The sequence below is a fragment of the Mauremys mutica genome, chromosome 2 (genome assembly GCF_020497125.1).
Source record: "Mauremys mutica isolate MM-2020 ecotype Southern chromosome 2, ASM2049712v1, whole genome shotgun sequence".
Lineage (NCBI taxonomy): Eukaryota > Metazoa > Chordata > Testudines > Geoemydidae > Mauremys > Mauremys mutica.
In genome coordinates this window covers 4,556,555-4,573,779 of record NC_059073.1, presented here as the reverse complement: position 1 = coordinate 4,573,779, position 17,225 = coordinate 4,556,555, and the positions used below count along the sequence as shown (strand labels likewise).

The 17,225-nt window shown below is 65.4% G+C and overlaps 2 protein-coding genes across 3 annotated transcripts; one reads left to right on the top strand and one right to left on the bottom strand.

The window, feature by feature from the left end:
• Positions 1-447: 447 nt before the first annotated feature.
• LOC123362863 (testis-specific serine/threonine-protein kinase 5-like) lies at positions 448-8,431 on the top strand. 2 transcript variants are annotated; one of them, XM_045003377.1, is made up of 8 exons: positions 448-966; positions 2,038-2,145; positions 2,859-3,061; positions 3,955-4,010; positions 6,116-6,248; positions 6,712-6,827; positions 7,265-7,444; positions 7,881-8,430. In XM_045003377.1, the coding sequence occupies exons 1-8, from the start codon at positions 763-765 to the stop codon at positions 8,336-8,338; spliced, it is 1,458 nt and encodes a 485-aa protein (XP_044859312.1). In that variant the 5' UTR covers positions 448-762; the 3' UTR covers positions 8,339-8,430. The 2 variants fall into 2 exon arrangements, with proteins under 2 accessions (XP_044859312.1, XP_044859313.1); XM_045003378.1 differs by lacking the exon at positions 7,265-7,444 and having other exon boundaries at positions 7,881-8,431.
• Positions 8,432-9,414: 983 nt separating this feature from the next.
• On the bottom strand, positions 9,415-16,620 carry HGH1 (HGH1 homolog). Its single transcript, XM_045002948.1, has 7 exons — positions 16,563-16,620; positions 12,722-13,272; positions 12,286-12,386; positions 11,764-11,862; positions 11,422-11,513; positions 10,889-11,011; positions 9,415-10,545 (listed from the first exon to the last, which is right to left on the bottom strand). Exons 2-7 carry the CDS (start codon positions 13,249-13,251, stop codon positions 10,372-10,374), a joined length of 1,119 nt encoding a protein of 372 aa, XP_044858883.1. The 5' UTR covers positions 13,252-13,272; positions 16,563-16,620; the 3' UTR covers positions 9,415-10,371.
• Positions 16,621-17,225: the final 605 nt, after the last annotated feature.

Below are 17,225 nucleotides of genomic sequence, written 5' to 3'. Positions count from 1 at the left end.
CATAGAATCATAGAATCTCAGGGTTGGAAGGGATCTCAGGAGGTCATCTAGTCCAACCCCCTGCTCAAAGCAGGACCAAACCCAACTAAATCATCCCAGCCAGGGCTTTGTCAAGTTTGCCTTAAACTCCCTGGTCGCAGGTACATTCAGTTCCATGCGTATTCCGGTGTGAACTCCCTGAGGTGAGGGCTCTATGTGGTTATGAAAAATCCCCTGGGATTCATTCTGGAGTTCTTGGCCAAAGTAACCCTTCCCCTCCCCTGCTGTGCCAATCCCCCACCTGGCTGCAGTGCTCCAGCGCAGAGGTGGCTGCATTTCCGTGGGGGAGGGATTCCTGTCCATCTCCAGACCCCCTCCCCGGGAGTGACGATTGCTCTAGAAGGGACACGGTGCTCTGGAGCCAGGGCAGCGTTCTAAACCAGCTTGTTACACTTCAGTTCTAGAACGCTGCCTCTAGAACGCTCATCCTTCTCCCATCTCTGTGGACACTTCTCCATCCCGTGGCCTTGCCCTGCGCCACTGAGCCCTCGGGGGCCAAACTGAAAGATGGGAAGGGCAACGCGCTAGGAGACCCCAGTGCTTTGCGTTTCTCCTTTGTCCTTCACCCTCCTGGGGAGCTAATGGTCATATTTGGACTCTGGTCCCTGTGGCGTTCCCTCCAGCCCCAGTGCAATCACCGTCCCCACGCCCGCCCCAGCAGGATCACTCTGCTGCCCTTTCTTTCGCGAGCCTGGGTGGAGCCAAGAATGCCCATTGGGCGCCATGAAAAGCTGCACTAAGCGAGAGGTGGACAGGAAGACTTTCATGGAACAGGTGCGTGAGAGCAAGGAGAATGGCTACCTCCTCTCCTCCAGGAAGATTGGCTCTGGGGCCTTCTCCAAAGTCTACCTGGGCTACGCCACCCAAGAGAAGCTAAGACAGAACTACAAGCTGGCCTCAGACCTTCGGAGCAAGCGGCACTCCATGGTGAGGACTGCAGGGCCTGGGGGACATGGCTGGGAAAGCCGAAGGGGAAATGCCAGGGAACCAGCAGGAAAAGGAGCTAAGTCACTGAGCATACAATACCCCTGGGGGCTCTGCAGGATAAGGCACCGCTCCAGGCCTGCTCTCAGCTCAGCGGGGCAGCGAGTTTGGGGGCACTGATCCATGGGATGTGACCAGCCAGTCTGGTTGCTCAGGAGAAGCCCGGGTCCTGGAGAGCAAGGGGTGCTGTGCTCCTGGAGGGTGGGATATTGGCAGAGCCATGGAGGGGGTGAGCCCTTGGGAAACCAGGGGTATCACTTACACGCCAAGCCGGCCAGGTGATGGCTGGCATGTGTCTAGGTAGTTCCGTCTGTTTCTTAGGCTCAAAGAAGCCGAAGGGAGTCTGGTGCCTGGAACGGCAGCTGGGAGACTGTCCCCTGGATGCCCTGGGCAAATCCCAGCCCCAAATATTAGCTCTCTGAGCTGGGCCGAGTCCCACATCCTGTTCCAAGGCCTGTCCCTCGCTGCACTGGCCGGGCTGGTGGGGCTGGTGTTGGCGAGCCTCATGCTCCCTGGTCAGGATTTTACCCCGGATGGGTTGTTCTTGTTCTGTGCAGAATGTTGCCAGTGGGATTGTACTCATGGTGGGGTTCGCTGTTGTTCCCCGGCCACGTCTCTGGCTGTGGTTGTGTTCTGAATTCTCCCATTCATTTGCTCAGATTCAGAGGACACACAGACACTCATTCCCAAGTGATGTGCCGAAGAGACACCCAGACAGCCCCCTGCCCCCCCTTCACTTGGGTTTCCCAGACTCGCCTGCCACTGCTGGCTCGGACAGAAGATATTTCACTCCACATGGTGCCGTACCTCCAGTCACCCCCACCAGTCCTTTCCCCACCTGGCCTCCCTCCAGCCTGCCCCTCTGCTGCGCCCGCCAGCGTCTCCTTTAGGCATGCCCGCACGGCCCGCTGGCCCGGCCAGACAGAGTCACTCTCTCTCCAAGGGCCAGGAGGGCTCAGGGTCGGCTTCCCATTCTCCTGCGTGCAACTCAGCAGCCGCCCTCTCCTCTCCCAGGTGGCCATAAAGATCATATCCACAGCCAAAGCCCCCTTGGAATATTCCAGAAAATTCCTCCCGAGAGAAATCTACTCCCTTAATGCAACCTACAAGCACATCAACGTGGTGAGTCCCAGCTGCTCCCCCCTTCCCCACCCCCGCTACCTCGGCCTTTTCTTGTGCCTACCAGAGGGCACCAAACTGCACCAGGCAAAGGCCACGCGCCAGGGATGCTAATCAGCCTTCCTGGGGGGGGGGGGCGGCAGCCTGCAGCGATTGCAGCGAGTCTCAGTCTCAAGCGGGCAAAGGCCAGTCCAGGCGAGGGGATTTAGACACACAGCGCCTAGTGGAATTAATTGTGGAGCTGTGTCTCCTAACCCCCTAGTCAGGCTTGGAAATCTCAGCCTCGGGGCTCAGCCACTGCGTCTCTTCTTCTCCCAGCGCCTCTCCGGTTCTGGGGCCTCCCTTAAAGCACAAACCCAGGTGATGTATCCTCCGTGGGTAGCCTGGGGCCTCGCTCCTCGCAGCTCCTCGCAGGAGAACTGGGTCTAGTTCCCAGGCCGGGGCTGTCGCTAACCAAGTCTGCCTGGCTGTCTAGGAGCCAGGGCTCTACGCTGCCCTGCTGGAGAACCAGGCGCTATTCCCCGACCCAGCCTCCTGGGCTGACAGCACCCTCTGGACAGGCCTGGGATTGTCTGGCCTCCAGGGAATCCCGTCACGTTGCCCTGGGGGCATTGGTGCGGGAGCTCCCTAGCCCTGGAGAGATGCTGCCCCACACCGCTGCAGGGGCTCTCTGTCCAGGAACGGGCGCGTCTCTCATGGCCCTGTCGCCTCGGCAGATCCAGCTCTACGAGATGTACAGGAACAACAGGCGCACCTACCTCGTGCTGGAGCTGGCCTCCCGCGGCGACCTGCTGGAGCACATCAACGCCACCTCCGACCGCAGGGAGTGCCCCGGGCTGGAGGAGGAGGAGGCGCGAAGGCTCTTCCGGCAGATCGTCAGTGCTGTGGCACACTGCCACAACGTGGGCATCGTGCACAGGTGGGAGGGGCTGCTGGAGCCCAAGCCCCCAGGGGCCCTGCCAAAGGCTGCGGCGGCAGCTTGACTGGAAGGTGCCTGGAGTTCATCACCTCCCACCCGCATCTGGAGAACCCAGGAGTCCCAGTGCTCATCCCCTTGCTCTGGCCTCTGGAGCATGGGGCCTCCCCATAGAGTTCACGTCCTGTCCCATATAGCTGGTGTGCTGGGGGGGGCTGCAGGGCTCCATCCAGCTGGTGCTCCAGGGTCTAGGGCAGGCTGGCTCCTTAGCCCCTGCCTTGTCCTGCTCAGCGTTACTGTCCCAAGGGCTGGGGACACTCCAGCACAAACACCATTAAAAAGCCCAGAGACTGCCAATGTTGCTGCGCAGGGCCCCCGGCCAGCTCATGGCCCCACCGGGCAGGGCCGGCTCCAGACCCCAGCGCGCCAAGCGCGGGCTTGGGGCGGCATTTTACCGGGTCCCTGCCTGCCCCCTCCCCGGGGAACCTCAGCAGGTGTGAAGCTACCATAGTCACTTTCACACCATATGCCCCCTCCCAGCATGGGGGGCCCATTGGGAGTGGGGGGCCAGACCAGGTGCAAGAGGGGGCAGGCCTGGAGCACACAGTGCTTCATACGGTGAAGCAGCGGCTCTGGGACCACTCCAGGCAGCGTAACTTAGTTCAGCCCTTAGGCTGCTCTAAGTTATCGCTAGGGCCATTTAATCCCCCAATGGCCCCAGGATCGGGGCTGATAGAGCCACCTTCCTGCCCACCTCAGCTGTGCACACTTAGCGTGGCTGGGTACCTGACCCCAGCAGGCTATTGGCGGGGATATACCTCGCATGCTCACCAGGGCAGGGCCAGGGGATCTCACCGCCCAGTGACACTGGTGCTCCTGCTTTGTGTTCCCTGCAGAGACCTGAAATGTGAGAATATCCTGCTGGATGAGCGAGGCTTCATTAAGCTGACAGGTGAGCGCTGCCCATTCCGAGGGGCAGGAATTGTTCCCTTCTGCCAGCCCCGGCTAGGCGTCCCTGAGCTGCTCCGTGCTGGGGAGCTCAGCCTGCACACTCGGCGCACCAGGAAGAGGAGCCATTGCATTTAGGTTACTTTTTACTGAGGTGACTTTGCTTGTGACCCCGGGCGGAGCCCAGTTCCAAACGGGAAACCAGCTTCCATTCAGCGCCTACCTGCCGAGGTGTCACCAGGGACAGCCACGTTCTCTTGCTCCCTCATTTCAGTTCGTCTCCTTCGTGCATTTGCCAGCTCTCAGTGCAGAGCCAGCGTCACTCTTCGTGGGTGTGAGCCACTCTCCCACCACAACAGGGAGACACGCACGTGGAAGAACTAGGACCGTGTTGCAAAGCCACAGAAATCAGCCAGGGACTGCAGGGAACCTCAGACTGCTTTGAACTCAGGGTCTTAACTGATTCGATTTCAGGTTTCACAGACAAAACGGCCCCTACAGAGCTAGCCTTGTATAACACTGGCCAGAGACCCTCCCCATCCAGCCCATAGCTTCTGCAGGAGCCAGAGCAATCTCTGAGTCTTAATCTAGACCCCAAGTAATGTTCCCCACCACGATCCAGTGGTTAATATCATCCCAGTGCTCCTCATTTCTAGTCTGAATGTCTCGCTTCATCTTCTAGCCATTAAACCGGGTCCTGCCTCTGCCTGCGAGATTAAAGAGAGGTCTGCTCTAGAAATCTCTTCCCCTGTAGGAACCCACGGGCTGTGCTCGTCACCTCCTACCCTTCTCGGGGATATACTCAGCAGACTGAGTTCCTTTACGCTCTCACTCAGGCCAGTTTTCCAGCCCTCGACTCATCCTTGTAGCTCTCCTCTGAACCCTTCCCAGTTTATCAAAGTCTGCTGTACGCAGAGGTAACACCCCTCCTTGCTCCCAGTCCTTCTCCTGCTTAGCCACCCGAGGACCACGTTCCCGCTCTGATACAGCCTTGCACTGGGACCTCACGTCCAGTTGGTTCCCAAGCATGATCCCTGAGTCCTAGTCACTGTCACTGCTTCCAGGACACAGCCCCATCCCACAAGCGTGACCCACATTCTATGTTCCTAGGTGGGTGACCTGCCATTTGGGGGTGTGAAACACAAGTTGTTCAGTGACCACTGACAGCATCCCTGTAATGCTCATTTCACGGTCACATGGCCCAGCAGCCCCCACCCGACACTGACCCCGCTGAGCTCTGGGGGTTCACGGCCCGGCTTGTCTGGGAACGGGTTCTACCCACCTCAGTGCAGGAGCAGCCGGGGCAGCACTTGGGCCGGGAAGCTGTCACAGCGTGAATTTTGCATTTTGCTCTAGGGGCGTGCGGCTCCGGGTCTTGTGTTTCTTTGGCAGGGTCCATTTCTGGGGAAGGGTCTGTTTCCTACACTCATGGGCCTCCCTCCCCCTCCCAGCTGACAGTTTCATGGCTCCATTGGACTGTAAAGTCATGGTCTCCCTCAAGGGAGTCCGGGCTCCAGGCCCAGTCAGCTCCTGGCCTCCCCTCCGAGACCACCACTGAAGGTGCAGGCTGGCACCAGCGGCTGGGAACGGGACTGAACTCATTTCACTGGGCCATTGAGCAGCCATCAGACAGCAGGGCCTTCTCCTCACTGCCAGTCTGGGCTGGGTTCCAACCAGTCACGGAAGAGGTGAAAGGCTCTGGCACCCAGGATCAATCCCTCGAGGCACCTGCTCCTCGGGGTGCAGCTTTACTGGGTGCCTCTGAAATCAATGCAAGTTAGGTGCCTAAATACCTTTGAGGGTCTGGGCCCAAGAGACGGGGGGGTAGGCTTGTTGTCCTTCAACTGGATTCAAATCAGCCATTAGGTCATTGCTGAATCCGAGCTTGGGGGCCTGTCCCCCAGAGCACCACGCCTGGACAGCTCAGGCTGGAGGCGTGGCGTGGGCAGAGCTGTGAGAGCCCCGGACTGGGGGGCCAGACTGCTGACTCGGTCAGTTGGCGGTGGGTGGGGAGAGAGAAAGGCCACATCCCCCTCGGCTCCCATCGCTACGGGGGCCAGGCCATGGAGCACTGAGCAGGCATCTCACCGGGGGGTCGTTGCATTACAGATTTTGGATTTGCCAACCGCTACTCCTTGAAGAATCCCCTGATGAGCACGTTCTGCGGCTCTGTGGCCTACACGGCCCCCGAAATCCTCATGAGCAAGAAGTACAACGGCGAGCTGGCTGACCTGTGGAGCCTGTGAGCCCCACGTCTCCTGCGGGGAGGGACATGGCCTGCGGGAAGCAGGAGCTCCCGGAGCAGGGAGAGGAGTCGGTCACTTCCTGGGCACTGCGAGTACCATGGAGGGGCTGGGTGGAGCCGGCAGCATCGGGGGGCCCATTAGCACTGTGTAGTGGGGGGTCGAGCAGGCTGCCCGCAGGGGGGTGAGAGCACCAGGCCCCCCCCCGCGATGGCCAGCACCCTGGGGTTTGAACGGGGCGCTCCAGAACAAACAGCGGGAGCTGCTGTAACGCTCCGTAGCTGCTGCCCTCTGCAGATGGGCCCAGACAGGGGCCCACGCCATGCTCCCCACTAGGCTACGGGGCAGGCTGCCCCATGAGTACCAGGTGCTGGGAGCGGCCGTGGGCCATGCAGCCCATGCCCTGTCTCTGGGGAGGCTGGGCCTGGTGCCAGCCCCTCTGACCCCGGCCTCCTCCCGCAGCGGCGTGATCCTGTACGCCATGGTGACCGGCAAGCTGCCCTTCAAAGAGCGCCAGCCTCACAAGATGATCCACATGATAAAACAGGGCCTCTCCTTCCGGCAGCCCATCTCCCCAGGTAACCCTCACGCCCTGCGCGGCCCATGGAGAGCCGCGAGCCCTGCTGCCCCGAGCGGCCAGGCAGGGGCGGGGCCGCCCTGGGGCAGGAGGGGAAGCCAAGTGTCAGCCGGAGCTGGGGCAGGGAACGGGCTGGCTCCCCCTTTGCCCCACGGCTCCTGCTTTGCACTGAGGAGTGAGGGCAGCCCCCCCCAAGCCCTGCCCCAGGCCGACTCCAGCCCCTCCTCACACCAAACACCGGCCTGGGGAGCAGGGAGGGGAAAGCCAGGCAGCGCCCGTGGGGTTGGCTGGGGGCTGGGTGAGGGCCCATGGAGCCCAGCGCGCGGCACCAGTGACCCTGCCCCGCTCTGGGAGCCAGGGGGAGGGTGGGGGGCAGCCGCCCTGCCAACGCGTGGGGCAGGCCCGGCCGTCAGGCTCCAGCCCCTCTCTTTGTGCCAGAGTGCCAGAACCTGATCCAGGGCCTGCTGCAGCTGAAGCCTGGGGCCCGGCTGGGCTTGCAGCAGGTGGCCACGCACTGCTGGATGCTACCCGCCACCTCGGCCATCTTCCACCAGGCGCTGAACGCCACGGGCCGGCCCCCGGAGCTCGGCCCAGCCCTGGAGAAGCCGTCCGCCCAAGGTAGGTGCGCGACGTGCCCCCAGGTCTGCCTTCAGCGGGCACCCCACAGCTGGGGGGCACGGGTGGGGAGCGCTGGGCTGAGCACAGCAGGGAGCAGCCTCGCCAGTGCCAGGCCTGGCTCCATGACGAGCCAAGGAGCCCCAGACCAGGAGCAGCTCCCTGTGGGGGCTCAGCTCCCCGCTCCAGGAGCCAGCAGCACCCCAGCCCCACAGCTGAACTGAGCACTGCTGCCCAGCAGCGTCGCTGCCCCAAAGAGAAGAGCCACCCCCCTGAACAGCCCCTCAGCTAGCAGCACCAGGAGTCCCCCACAGGAGACAGCCCCACGGCCGGGGGAATGCGACACCGACCCCCACCCCTCCCGAGCGCCCGGCAGGACCTCGCCCGGCAGCCTGGGGAACGGGACACCGGCCCCTCTATCCTGCCCCTTCCTTTGCAGGCGAGAGCGGAGGCTCCGTCTCTTTGCTGCCAGACCTGGAGAGCTCGGCCAAGCCTCCCGAGGGAGCCGCCAAGGGAACCAAAGCCCCGGCAGGCCCTCGCGCCTGCTCTGCCCAGGACGCCTTCCCCAGCCGAGCCGAAATGGAAGCCAAGGCCCCCGAGCTGATCTCCGCTGGCTGCCTCCTGCAGCTGCCATCGCCGTGCCAGGCTGAGCGCCCGCCCCGGTTCTCCCTGTACCGGCCCTGCCTGCTCTCCGGCGTTCGGCCCTTCCACCACCTCCCCAACTTCCGCAAGCCCGGCTCGGCCAGCTCAGCCAGCGCCTACGTGGCCAGCCGGCGCCTGGGCGAGAAGAGCCCCCCTGTGGCTGCAGCACTGGGCAGCGGCTCCCCCAAGCCGGTCATCTCCCTCCACTCCACGTCCATGATCCGGAAGCCCCCGCCGGAGCCCATCACAAACTAGAGGGGGCCTCGCCCGGGGCCAGGCCGGAGACGCCCCCGCTTGGCCCTACCCCGACAGAAACAAACCCCGTACGGATGGATGCAGCCCGCACTATTAAATGTTATTCAGTCGAGGGCTCTCAGCTGTCCCCCACCGGCCTCCCTCCGGGCCCCGTATCCCCCAGCTTGTCTCAGACCCGGTTCCCGCAGGGCCCGACTCCTCCTTCCCCTGCGCGCCCCCGCCTCCCCCGCGGGCCCGCCTCCCCCTTCCCCCGCGGGCCCGCCTCCCGCTTCCCCCGCGCTCCCCCGCGCGCCCCCGCCTCTCCCGCGGGCCCGACTCCCCCTTCCCCCGCGCGCCCCCGCGGGCCCGACTCCCCCTTCCCCCACGCGCCCCCGCCTCTCCCGCGGGCCCTACTCCCCGTTCCCCCGCCTCTCCCGCGGGCCCGACTCCCCGTCCCCCCGCGCGCCCCCGCCTCTCCCGCGGGCCCGACTCCCCCCGCCCCCGCGCGCCCCCGCCTCTCCCGCGGGCCCGACTCCCCCTTCCCCCGCGCGCCCCCGCCTCTCCCGCGGGCCCGACTCCCCCTTCCCCCGCGCGCCCCCGCCTCTCCCGCGGGCCCGACTCCCCCTTCCCCTGCGCGCCCCCGCCTCTCCCGCGGGCCCGACTCCCCGTTCCCCCCCGCCTCTCCCACAGGGCCGTCTGCTGCCCCGGGCCTCTCCCAGCCATGGCCACGCACAGCCTCTCTCCTGCCGTCCCCTCTGGAGCCTTCTCCAGCCACCCTCCCCCGCCGGTCCCACAGCCTGTGCAGGGAGCAGCCCAGGCCATATCCGTGGGGCAGAGGGGGTGAGAACTTGGGAATGAGGGGAGAGGAACCCAGCCGCAGGGCCCGGACCCCTTGGCGACAGGCCCCCTGGGACGAGACTCCGGGGACCCAGCTGGGGCAGAGGGAGAAGGCCCCGGAGGGAGGCACCGAGACAGGAGCAGTGACACACTGGGCCTGGCCAGACTTGGGGGGCGGGGGGGGCAGGGGAGTCCCGCAGTTCCGCCCATTCACAGGCCAGACAGCTGAGCCGGGGGCCACCCCCCCACGGTGCCCAAGCTGCACTTGAGGCCAGAGCGAGATGGGGTGGTTCGTGTCCCCTTTGCACCCCCCAACCTCAGGGGCAGGCTTAAGGCAGTGCCAACTTCCAGCCAGCCACCTGCAGGCCCCAGGGCCATGCTCGGATGCTGGGGGACACAGAGCCGCTGTGCCAGGGTCTTCCAGGCAGGAGACAACACACGTGGGGTAGTTGGGGCGTCCGGCCTCTCAAGTGTATTTAGCAGCTAAGAACAGGACCCAGCCCGAAGCCACTGCCAGCTCCTGCCCCCCAGCCCCGGCTCTGCCTCCCCATCCTTCCCCCGTCGGGAGTTAAACAGCAAGTTACTGCTGTTCCGGGGGCTCAGCGTTCATCTCCCCCTCGCTAGAGACACAGCCCGTGCCCAGGCAGGGCTGGAATCAGCATCCCAGAGACACCAGGCCACGTACGCCTGTGCGGACACCAGCTCAGCATGCGGATGGGGGGCTGGCACAGCGCGGGGTGCAGGTGAGAATCTCAGGCCACAGCCCAGGCAGCCGCCTGCCGCCACACGGACTGCAGGGGCAGCCCCACAGCCAGGGCGCACCATCACCTCCCACTGTGCCCAGCCCCGGCCTGCCGAACAGCTCCTCTTTGCCAGCACTGCTGCACTGTGCAAGGGGGAACCCTGGCCCCCCAGATTCATCTCGCCTTGGTCAGGCAGTGGCGACTGATGTGGGCTGGAGAGAAGCAAGGAACCTCCAGGGGAGGAGCTACCAGTCCCAGTCCCCTCTCGCTGCTCCAGAGCTGCCAGGCTGCGCTGGGAGCTGCTGTCTCTACAGACCTCGCCTCTGGATTAAGGGCAAGGGTGGCTGCATCCGGTTCCATTCGGTATGGCTGGGTGTGGCTCGCACGATGGCTGGCAGGTCGCGGCCCTCGGCTGGACAGAGTCCGAGCGCGCCCCCGCCCCCACTGCCGGGGCAGGGCAAGCAGGTCAGCAAGTCACCTCGACCGCCCCGAGGATCCCAGCTGCGCCCCAGGCCCCTTGCTCTGCGTCTCCTGCTGCTGCCGCTCCTCCTCCCGATCCAGGTGCTGCAGTCGCTCCTCCACGTCCTCGGGGATCTTCACCTCCAGCAGGTTCTCCATCCCGGGCTCTGGCTCATCCCCAATCAGCACCTGCTCAGGGCACAGCAGCCGGGCTTCAGAGGGGAAACAGGCCACCGAGCGGCCCGGGACTGGCCAGCAGCGCCCTGCTCCCTACCCGCACTGACCCCCTTCTCCTCCAGCTCCCGACGCAGCGCCCCCTGCAGAACTCGCTGTGCAATGCAACGACTGCACCACCATGCGGCAGCATCGCGCCCCCGCTTGTCTGCATTTGCCCGGCAGAGACCGGACCCCACCCTGGGGTTTAATAGAGAGGGGGGCCCCCAAAGACCTCGACCCGGGTGGGGCCCAATTGCCCAGGCCCCCTGCCCGCCAGATGCTGAGCCCCATGGACACGATGGGCCTCTGCCCCTACCTGGATCAGCTTCTTGCAGGCAGCCTGGACGTCGGGCTCCGTCTCCCACTGGTGGAGCTCCCGCACGACCAGGTAGGTGCCCTTCTCCTTCACCAGCTGCCGGCCGGCCTTGGTGGCTGTGAGCTGCGTGGGAAGCAAGCCAGGGGGAGGGGCCAGGCCACGGATCAGACCCAGCCCCAGCCAGCGTGGGCCCGGCCAGCCCCAGCTGTTTCAGAGGGAGGCCAGGCACACCCTGCGGTGGGCAGCTGTGGGGAAGCCCCTTCCTAGCCCCACCAGAGAGTGGCCGGCTCCTGCCCTGCAACGGCAGGGGTTCTAACCTCCAGCGTAAGTGGGGCTGGGGATCCTGAGAGCAGGGAGGGTCGCACGCATAGGGGGCAGCAGCAGCAGGTGGAAGGGGTGTGGAGGGGCCCTGCTGCAGGAAAGGGGGCATCTGCAAAGCAACCCTCTCTGCCCCAGCCGCCTTGACCCCCCCCCACATCCCGGCCCGGGCCCCCCACCCCCAGTGTTCTACAGCAGCACAGGGAGGGACCCACCAGCATGACTGCCTCCAGCAGCATCTTCCGGATGTCGGGGTCCTTCTCCCGCTGCTTGTCTGGTGGCAGGTACTGCAGGTCCACGGGCAGCCCTGGGGCAGAGCCAGGCAGGGGCGTTAGAACAGGGCAGGGGATTTAACAGGGCACACGAATCTACAGGCTCCTTCCAGAAAACTGCAGAGGCCCCCCGCCCGCCCCTCACTTTACCACCCCCCAGCAGAGGGGAAATGAGAGCAGAAACCAACTGAATTCTGTGTTCCCGGCTGCACAACTCTGCCACCGCTAGACCTCACCCCCAAACCCTAGTCCCCAAAGCCCCCCTCCCAGCGTCCCCCTCCTCACTTTCCATTTCTGCTTCAGGGAACTCCTCAGGGCCCGCCAACGGCAGCAGGAGGAAGGGGAGCAGGTCCACCTCGGGGCTTAGCAGCCACTCATGGTACTCTGGGAAGAGACACCCCACACAGGCTGGGATCAGAAGAGGGGTCAGAAATCACCAGGAGATGGGGAGTAACGGGGGGAGTGCACCCATCAGGGCCTGCAGGGAGCCCACCAGACTGCCCGGCCAGAGCCAGACAGGAAACTTCACAGGCCACACAGGGGCGCTGCCAAGCAAAAGCACAAAACACCCGCCAGCTCCTCTGGGGAGGGAAGGGACACGCAAACCCTGAGTGGGGCCTGCGTTCTGCTGGGGAGCCAGGGCCAGGCCTGGGCACGGAAGCCAGAGGTCCCGCAGGGGGTGGGGGGTGGTTAGCGCCCTGAGCTCTAAGGCACAGGCTGGTTCAGGAACCAGCTGATACCAGCAAGTCCACTCAGGGCTCGGCCGAGGCAGTGAAGCCAGCAGGATCCCAAATGCAAAACACTTACTGTACTCGAAGCAGCAGTTCCTGAGCGTCCCGATCACCCCCCCTCGGCGGATGGCGGAGGCCTCGTACTGTGTGTAGGGCAGCAGCCTCTGCACCACGCACCTGGGCAGAGGAGGGGCCCTTGTCAGAGACAGGCACCTGGCGTGTGCACGCCCTGGGGCACTGCTGGAGACGGGCACTGCAGTGATGCAGCCGTGTCAGTCCCAGGACATTAGAGACAAGGTGCGGGAGGGAGTATCTTCGACTGGGCCAGCTCCTGTAGGGGGGGGAGAGACCCGCTTTCGAGCTACCCAGAGCGTCCTGCCGGCAGAACATACGACCTCCCCCCAACCTTGTCTCTCCATTGCACCAACGGACTAACAGTGTGACCTGGGGCATCCCCCACCCGCTGCCACGTTCCCAGCTCGCAGGCCGGTTCCGAGAGCGCCAGCACCCACCTGGATCTGTCCAGCAGGAACTCCCGGGTCTCTGGCAGCTGAGTCAGATTGGAGAGCAGGGGGCCCACGTAGTGCAGGGCTGCCTTCTTGTTGTAGCCCTCGGTGCAGAACACCTCCACAACCTGGGCCAGCCCCAGCCCCTCCTCCTGCATGGCCTGGAAAACCTGGCGGCAGGTGCCCTCCTCCCGGGACAGGTTGGAGAGGAGGGTGCAGACCTGGTCGGCGAAGGCGTAGCCCGAGTCCAGCAGGCGGTGCAGCAGCACTGGCAGCTCCTTAGCCAGGACCCTGTGGCTGCCCACGGCCACAGACAGGTTGATGAGCGAGTGGTAACTGTCCTTCACCACGGCCAAGGAGCGATCACCCGTCAGCAGCAGCAGAGCCTCCAGGAAATCCGGCCTGCCTGCCAGCAGCGTCCGCCCCTCCGCACTGCCCGTTAGCCCCAGGACGTAGCCTGTGGCCTGGCCCTTTAGATCAGGCCGGGTGTCCAGGCAGAGGAACCCCAGCAGCTCTCTGGCCTGCTCCTCGTCCATGCTGGGGCAGGAGGCAGCGCCCTGCAGACAAAGGGACCTGTCAGGTGGGTGAGGGGACTCTCGGCCCCGCACCAAAACTCAGTGTGGGGGGGTGTTTATTGCTAGCTCCCAGTACCAAAAGAGAGGGGAAGGGTGGATGGGAAACCAGGACCCCGAGACTGACAGTCCCCAGAGGCAATGGGGAGAGGCCAGAGCTCCAGCTCAGGGTGGGTGAGCTAATGAGGCAGGGGGTCCCATCTTCCCTGGGAGCTGGAATTGCCTGGGCCACAGCGGAGCAAGTGAGCGGAGGAGCGAGCAGCAGCCTGAGCTGAGCCGGGGAGCAGAGCCGGGCCAGCCAGCGGGACCCAGAGAACCAGATCCGTGCTGGGAGCAGAGCTGAGCAACCAGAGCCAGAGGGGCCAGAAGCTGAGCCCAGGGAGCTGGAGGCAGAGCAGTGGCAGTGCTGGGCCTGGAGCAGTCTGGAGCCGGGTGCAGTGAGCAGCTCGGGAGAGCGAGGGGGGACCCTGGGCAGCGAGACCAGCACAGGGGGACTCCCCCATCCAAGAGGCCTTGCAGGCCAGACTTCGGGGGGGGGGGGGAGGGAATCGTAACCCCAATGGGGGAAGAAGGGTCCTGCCACCTAGAGCCTGAGGGCCTGTAACCACCGCCAGAGCAAGGGCTAAAGTGCTGCCGCAGCAGAGCTTTCACACGGCTTGTGTGGTCACAGCACAGCGCCGGGGCACTGTCTACACTGCATCTCCCAGTGCTCTAAAAACCCCACCTCCACGAGGGGCGCAGCCCCCAGCGCCGGAGCACTGTCTACACTGCCTCTCCCAGTGCTCTAAAAACCCCACCTCCATGAGGGGCGCAGCCCCCAGCGCCGGGGCACTGTCTACACTGCCTCTCCCGGCGCTCTAAAAACCCCACCTCCACGAGGGGTGCAGCCCCCAGCACCGGGGCACTGTCTACACTGCCTCTCCCGGCGCTCTAAAAACCCCACCTCCACGAGGGCTGCAGCCCCCAGCACCAGGGCACTGTCTACACTGCCTCTCCCGGCGCTCTAAAAATCCCACCTCCACGAGGGGCGCAGCCCCCAGCGCCGGGGCACTGTCTACACTGCCTCTCCCGGCGCTCTAAAAACCCCACCTCCATGAGGGCTGCAGCCCCCAGCACCAGGGCACTGTCTACACTGCATCTCCCAGCGTTCTAAAAACCCCACCTCCACGAGGGGCGCAGCCCCCAGCACCAGGGCACTGTCTACACTGCCTCTCCCAGCGCTCTGAAAACCCCACCTCCACGAGGGGCGCAGCCCCCAGCGCCGGGGCACTGTCTACACTGCATCTCCCGGCGCTCTAAAAACCCCACCTCCACGAGGGGCGCAGCCCCCAGCACCGGGGCACTGTCTACACTGCCTCTCCCGGCGCTCTAAAAACCCCACCTCCACGAGGGGCGCAGCCCCCAGCACCGGGGCACTGTCTACACTGCATCTCCCGGCGCTCTAAAAACCCCACCTCCACGAGGGGCGCAGCCCCCAGCACTGGGGCACTGTCTACACTGCATCTCCCGGCGCTCTAAAAACCCCACCTCCACGAGGGGCACAGCCCCCAGCACCGGGGCACCGTCTACACTGCCTCTCCTGGCGCTCTAAAAACCCCACCTCCAAGAGGGGCGCAGCCCCCAGCTCCGGGGCACTGTCTACACTGCCTCTCCCGGCGCTCTAAAAACCCCACCTCCACGAGGGGCGCAGCCCCCAGTACCGGGGCACTGTCTACACTGCCTCTCCCAGCACTCTAAAAACCCCACCTCCACGAGGGGCATGGCCCCCAGTGCCGGGGCACTATCTACACTGCCTCTCCCGGCGCTCTAAAAACCCCACCTCCATGAGGGCTGCAGCCCCCAGCACCAGGGCACTGTCTACACTGCATCTCCCAGCGTTCTAAAAACCCCACCTCCACGAGGGGCGCAGCCCCCAGCACCAGGGCACTGTCTACACTGCCTCTCCCGGCGCTCTAAAAACCCCACCTCCACGAGGGCTGCAGCCCCCAGCACCAGGGCACTGTCTACACTGCCTCTCCCGGCGCTCTAAAAACCCCACCTCCACGAGGGGCGCAGCCCCCAGCACCGGGGCACTGTCTACACTGCCTCTCCCGGCGCTCTGAAAACCCCACCTCCACGAGGGGCGCAGCCCCCAGCGCCGGGGCACTGTCTACACTGCATCTCCCGGCGCTCTGAAAACCCCACCTCCACGAGGGGCGCAGCCCCCAGCACCGGGGCACTGTCTATACTGCCTCTCCCGGCACTCTAAAAACCCCACCTCCATGAGGGGCGCAGCCCCCAGCACCGGGGCACTGTCTACACTGCCTCTCCCGGCGCTCTAAAAACCCCACCTCCACGAGGGGCGCAGCCCCCAGCACCGGGGCACCGTCTACACTGCCTCTCCTGGCGCTCTAAAAACCCCACCTCCATGAGGGGCGCAGCCCCCAGCTCCGGGGCACTGTCTACACTGCCACTCCCAGCACTCTAAAAACCCCACCTCCACGAGGGGCGCAGCCCCCAGCACCAGGGCACCGTCTACACTGCCTCTCCCGGCGCTCTAAAAACCCCACCTCCACGAGGGGCGCAGCCCCCAGCGCCGGGGCACCGTCTACACTGGCACTTTACAGCGCTGCAACTTGCTGCACTCAGGGGGGTGTTTTTCCACACGCTGTAAAGTGCCAGTGTAGACAGGCCCAAGTGTCCGACCCGCAGCATCCCTGCAGCACAGCCAAGGCCCAGGACACGTGAGGATCAGACTGTGAACCCATCACCCCAGAGATGCCACAGAGCAGGGTGAGGGGTTTTCCTGTCACTTTTCCCATTTTTTCCTTACACTGGTTGCTGTTTAATAACCTGTATTTGCTGTGAGCTGGATGCAATGGTCAGTGGGTCAGGGAAGCGCCCAGCGCAGCGCGCGCCCCGGAGTGGGGACCCCCGGGCTGGCCCCGGCCCTGAGCCCCCAGGAGTGCTGGGCCCGGCCTCGCTGGGGTTACGAGGACTCTGCCCTGTGCAGGGGGAGCCCTGGGCGGCAGGCGGCCCCGGGGGAAAGGGAGCGGGAGCGAGGACTCGGCTCCTTGCGCCGGCCCGTCTCACCCGGGTCGGGTCTGAGCCAGGAAAGGTCCCCACAAGGGCGGCCCGTCCCCCGCCCCGTGCACCTGGCTCGGCTCGGCCCGGCCCGGGGCAGCTGGGGGTGGGGGCGGGGCCGGGCCGCCAAAGGGACCCAGGAGTCCGGGCTCCCTGGCCCCGCTGCTGTCACCCAGGGGCCGGCGCGATCCCCGGGCGGGGCCCCCCCTTGCCTGTCCCCGCCGCCCTCCGGCCGCAGCCGTCTCGCCGCCACGCGCCTCTCTCCGCTCCGCTCCCCGCCGGACTGACGCGCTCTCTGGCCAATCGGCGGCTGCGCTTGCCCCGCGGGGGCGGGGAAGAGGGGAGGTCCCGGAGGCTGGGGCCCAATCGGCGGCGCCGCGGGCCGAGTCGAGGCGAAGGGGATTCTGGGGGTTGTAGTCACACGGGGCTGCTTCTGCGCATGCCAAGCCTGAGTCCCCGCCCCGTGCACCGCTCTCGGCCCCTCAGAGCCCCGCCCCCGGCCGGGCTCCTCGCGCTCGGTTTCGATTTCCTGCAACGGGGCGAGCGGGCCGGCGCCCGCGGGGTCCTAGTGCCCCGCCTGTCCCCTTCCCGCCCGGCGCCCGCGGGGTCCTAGCGCCCCGCCCGTCCCCTGCCCGCCCGGCGCCCGCGGGATCCTAGCGCCCTGGTCCGGGCCCCGTGCTCCACACAGCCCCTCTCCCAGGAGACCCGTGCGGCTGAGCTGGGCCAGGGCAGGGCCGCCCAGAGGGGGGGCAAGTGGGGCAATTTGCCCCGGGCCCAGCAGGGGCCCCCACGAGAGTTTTTCGGGGCCCCTGGAGCGGGGTCCTTCACTCGCTACGGGGGTCCCAGAAAACTCTGGCGGGGCCCGGGCCCCCGGA